This window comes from Mesitornis unicolor, unplaced genomic scaffold (assembly GCF_000695765.1).
Source record: "Mesitornis unicolor isolate BGI_N332 unplaced genomic scaffold, ASM69576v1 scaffold34339, whole genome shotgun sequence".
Taxonomy (NCBI): Eukaryota; Metazoa; Chordata; class Aves; order Mesitornithiformes; family Mesitornithidae; genus Mesitornis; species Mesitornis unicolor.
The window spans coordinates 6492-11479 of record NW_010205797.1 but is presented as its reverse complement, the minus strand read 5'-3'; the positions used below and the strand labels follow the sequence as shown (position 1 = coordinate 11479).

General features: G+C 47.5%; 1 protein-coding gene across 1 annotated transcript; it reads left to right on the top strand.

Moving 5' to 3' along the window:
* Window positions 1-1168: 1168 nt before the first annotated feature.
* On the top strand, window positions 1169-4779 carry MLEC (malectin). The gene is made up of 4 exons (XM_010191545.1): window positions 1169-1345; window positions 2729-2905; window positions 3065-3122; window positions 4322-4779. The coding sequence occupies exons 1-4, from the start codon at window positions 1181-1183 to the stop codon at window positions 4549-4551; spliced, it is 630 nt and encodes a 209-aa protein (XP_010189847.1). The 5' UTR covers window positions 1169-1180; the 3' UTR covers window positions 4552-4779.
* Window positions 4780-4988: the final 209 nt, after the last annotated feature.

Genomic DNA, 4988 nt, shown 5'->3' with positions numbered 1-4988 from the left:
TATTCTGGTGATTAGTGTCTTCAGCCTTTGCGCCCGGGTCTGAGTGCTAAAGAGAAGCAGAAGATTGCCTGAGGAGCTGTGTGTGAAACAGGAGACTAAGAACTGGCATTCGTTTCCTCTTGCTCGTTTGCATTGGCTCCATCTTTGTCAACGTGCACTGGGTTAGTAGTTCTTGCTTTGTCTTGGCCAGTGCAGTGTCTGTTCCCATGGAAATGGGGTAGAAGTGGTAACTGTCAGCAGAGAACTTCGTCTGGATCAACTTCTCCTGACTGAAGTGCCAGTGGGCAGGCGGTGTCCATAGTCTTCCCTCCCGCTCCTGCCTTGCTGGGCAATTACTTGATTCTGAGCTCTAGAGGCACACGTCAGTTTGCTTTTGTACAGTAACTCTGACACAATAAAATGTCGAGTTGGGTTAAGATCTTCTGAGGGCTGCAGGAGGCAAGTTTTAAGGTTTCTGTTTTTTTCACGGATATTGTCCTGTGTAGGCCTTTCTCCAGGGGCTGCTCAGATGCCTGCAGACAGTGCCTGTTTCAGCTGGGTGGCTGTGAGAACAGCAGCTGATGGAGCTGCTGGTGCTCTGGAAACCATTGTGTTGCATCTTTCTTGCCTCCTTCTTCCTGTCTTCAAGCTAGCAGATACTGCGTGGCTGTGGTGAGAAGGGTTTTGTAAGATGTCTAATGCTTTTCACCCTTCTGCTGTTCCCCAGGCAGGGGGAGTCTCTATAACCTGATACCTTTGACTGCTAAGTTCATATCTGCGGAGTGAATGGGTCGGGTCAGTCCTATGCTGACTGTTTTGTTTCTTTACTCAGTTTGTAATTTGGAAATGTTGTAAAAAATATTCTAGGTGTTTTTCTTCTTTGAAGCAGGAGTCAATGACTGAGTCCTTTGGGTCTGTGCCTTGTTTGTGAAAGACTCTTCTTTCTGAAATGGTACGAGTGAGTTTACTGTGTCTTAGACTGCAGCAGGTCTGGACCTGGTTTTCTACAGGACCCAGGTTCTGGGGCTTTGGCTCTGCTTCTACTCCAGCAGTGCCTCCTCCTGGTCAGAGCAAGGAGGGGAAACAGGTCTGACCGGGGTGTAAGTGCTTCAAGAGTGTATAAAGTGTCTCTTCCACGTGCCTCAGAAATTAATCCTTCCTCTCACTGTTTTGTGCTTGAAATCTAGCTTCTGACTATGGTATGAAGCTGCCGATCTTGCGGTCCAACGCAGAAGATCAGATTCTGTACCAGACCGAGCGTTACAATGAGGAAACCTTTGGCTATGAAGTTCCCATCAAAGAGGAGGGTGACTATGTGCTGGTGTTGAAGTTTGCAGAGGTCTATTTTGCACAGTCACAACAGAAGGTAAGCAACAGCTCTTTCCTTGTCTCTTTGATGTGACTTCCTGGCTATGACTGTAGCCCATACATGTCCACATTCCCTCTTTAGCTCTGCATGCTGGAGAAAGGAGTGAGGTAAGGCACTAATGGTTAACTTTGTTCCTAGAGCTCTCATGGGCTCTGAAACTTCAAGCTCTCTTCTACATTCCTGATACACAGTTGGCTTGGAAAATTACATTACAAAGTATTCAAACAAACATGTGCAACCAAACATAACTAGCACTAGAGTTTTACAATCTGTTTAGGCTGGGCTGGCTTTCAGAAGAAGTGTTTTTGCCTTTTTCCTGAACACTTGTTCTTGACCCGATGGCATGCTTGTGTTGGAGGAATTACTACACAGATTGAATCAGTGAAGCAATCTGGGTTAAATAACCTCAACAGTTTTTACAAATGTAATAAGACTCAATACTGGTTCAAACTGATCCTGAAAGCACAGAGTTAAGTTCAGCCCTCTTTATTGCTCTTTAGAGAAGAATAATCCTTGCCCACTTTTGAAATCCCTCATGTACAAATGTGGAAGCAGAAGCACAAAGAATTCAAAGCCCTGTGATAAACTGGAAGAGAAGTGGTGTGTGTTTTAGTCTGGCTTTCCCCTGACTCCATCAGCTTCTTTAGAACCCTGCTTCTTAAGCACTGTGCTGCCTTCCTGCCAGAGAGGTATTTCAGGAACAGAACTGGTGGGGCTGGCTTACAGAATGGATGCAAAAAGCAGCCTCAGATTAAATCGAAGGGCTGAGGCATCTTTGGTTGTTCTTCCTTCATGTGGTTCTGCTGGGATTCCCCAGGTGCTGAGCGAAGTTTGAGTCATTACAGCCCTGAGGAGAACTTTCACTCTGAATTCACAGATGTGGTTAGCAGTTCAACATTTTACCTCCTCCAAACCCTGGCTCCTTCACCAGCTTGTTTCCTCTTCTCTGCTCTGCTGCAGGCTGTTAGTTAGCAATGGCTTAACTCCCTAGGGTGTGGTGTGCCACAGCCACCCTGAGGTGAAAGGAGTAGGTCCTCAGCCAGTAGGTGGAAGAAATGTGTGAAAGAAAACTCTGAATAAACCAGAATAAAAGTGTGTTATCCTCAGTTTCGAACAGCAGACATGGGAGTTATTTTAAAAGTTGAAGGCAGATTTCAGGGTAATTGAAAGCAATGTTAATGCTTCAGTGTCTTTACCTGGCTGCTTTTGGGCTCTGAATCCTTCCCAGGGGAGTGGAGCATATGTGGTAGCACAGTGCATGCTGCAATGCTTTATGGTCCTGGGTGCATAACAAGCAGAGACCTTTTCTGTTCTGTTCCCCTTTCAACTGTCATGTGCCTGAATCTGTTCTGACGCTCTGTCATTTCTCCCACCCTGAAGGTATTTGATGTTCGCTTGAATGGCCACGTGGTGGTGAAGGACTTGGACATTTTTGACAGAGTTGGACACAGCACAGCTCATGACGAGATCATTCCCATGAGTATCAAAAAGGGGAAACTGAGTGTCCAGGGAGAGGTTTCCACGTTCACGGGGAAGCTCCACATTGAGTTTGTAAAGGTAATAAGCTTTGTTGGACAGAGCAGTGATCTCCCCTTTCCCCTTCTTCCCTAGCCATGTGATGCAGCTGTGTGCTGGGGGAGGAGAGGGGATGGTAGGCGGGGGAAATATTTCTTGCCTCAAAGCTACAGCACTGACTTTCTTCTTTACTTTCTCTAGGGCTACTATGACAATCCAAAAATCTGTGCCCTATACATCCTGCAAGGAACAGTGGAAGGTAAGCACAGTTTTTGAGCCAGAAGGCTCTTCCCTCTTGGAGAGCAGCCTGTTGCTTCTCAGACCATGAGATCATAGCTCTTGCTGACCCACCTCTGCCAAAACTGTTTCTCTCTCAGCAAGTTCCCACAGAGTGCAGTTGCAGAATGAGATAGATGTGTAGTGTCCTCCTACTCCTCCAAGTGCAGAAAGCTGTGTCATTTTTGGAATAAGAAAAATCAGTTTGGTTCAGGACTTCTTGCCTATGGGGTAGAGGAGAAGGGAACACGTTTGGTCAGTCTTAGCTTATAGCTATAGATAAATTCCCTCTGGCCTTGGATGTCAGCAGCAGCCCTGCAGACAAGTCATTTAGAGAGAACTTTTAGCTAGTGTGAACGTTTCTTACCTGGAGGTTTGTTTTACCTTCTTAGCTCGAGCGCAGGGCGGTGTTTTTTCCCAGACAGCAGTTCTTCTGGATAGCAGTAGGGAGTGCTAATAAAGTCCTTGCTCTTTCATCACCCTCTTTGTAAGTCTGTGCTGGAGCTGGAGCACCTCTGGCTTCTGAACAGGGGAGGTTTAGGACCCCTCTCTGACCAAAGCATCAGTTTGCTTTACTATTGGGCAGGGATTGCCAAGAGCTGCTGAAGGTTTGTTGTGCACAACCTTGTGGCCAGGTGGCACCTTGCTGTGCAGGGACCTGCAAATTAGGCTTCAGGCTTCGAGGACTGGATTTGAGTGGGGTTGGGCCATGCTGCTTTGATAGATCTGGGGTTGGGGGATGCAGTGGTGTGAGGTAGGAACATCTGTGGAAAGGGTCATTGCCTTTCTTGTTTGCACCTCTATCTGCTGGTCCCACAGGCAGCAGGTGCTGCTTCTTGACTAGGTCTCAGGGAGCAGCTGTGGTATCTGATTGTGTATGCTCTAAGTGTGCTTTTCTGCTGTAACTTCTTTGTAGACTGGTAGATGGAGTGGATGGATGTAGTTTTCTTTGTAGACTGGGTCTTTAGATGCTCTTGCATCATGGAGGAAAGAAATAGTGATGTGAGCCTCTGTGAAGGAGGATGCTCCTATTTCCTAGGGTGCTCTGGCCGAGGTGTTGATGTGGTGTCAGGTGCCCGGTTGCCAGTGTGCATGCTGAATCGGGGAGAGGGGAAGGAAGTGACTTGGGTGATTTCCTAGCTTACATCCTGCCTCCTTGCAACCTTTTGTCTTGTCCAACAGATGTTCCAAAGCTGCAGCCGCACCCGGGTCTGGAGAAAAAAGAGGAAGATGATGATGAAGACGAATACGATGATGGCTCCAGTGTTAAAAAACAGGCAAATAAGAACCGAGTTCAGTCAGGCCCACGCACACCAAACCCCTATGCCTCGGACAACAGCAGCCTCATGTTTCCTATATTGGTGGCCTTTGGTGTCTTCATTCCTACCCTCTTCTGCCTCTGCCGATTGTGAGAGCAAGCCCCACAGAGCATCAGCCAAGGGGCTGGGAGGGAAGGAGTTGGACCAAATATGGTTGCTTTCAATTTCTCCATACTGTTCATAATTTAAGGAAAAAAAAAAAAGCTAGTAATTTGGAATGAATAGGAGGTCCAGGTAAGAGGGAGCTTACCATGCCTCTGCCAGCAAGCAGCGAGGCCCTCGCCTTCCCCTTCGCACCACATGCAGTCTCTGACCTTCCCTGGGGCATCCAAGAGTAAACCGAGTCCTAGCTGTGTATGGGGCTGTTGGAAGCTGATGCTAGCAGTCCTGGGCCGCATCCCATACCGAGAGAAAGCTATGTGCTGCAAGATCTCTGCCTTTGCTAGGTGGAATATGGTTCCTCAAGCAGGGAAGCAGCTCTGAAAACCAGGCCTGGGTACACATTTTGTCTGGGAGTGTGGAAGTGGTGT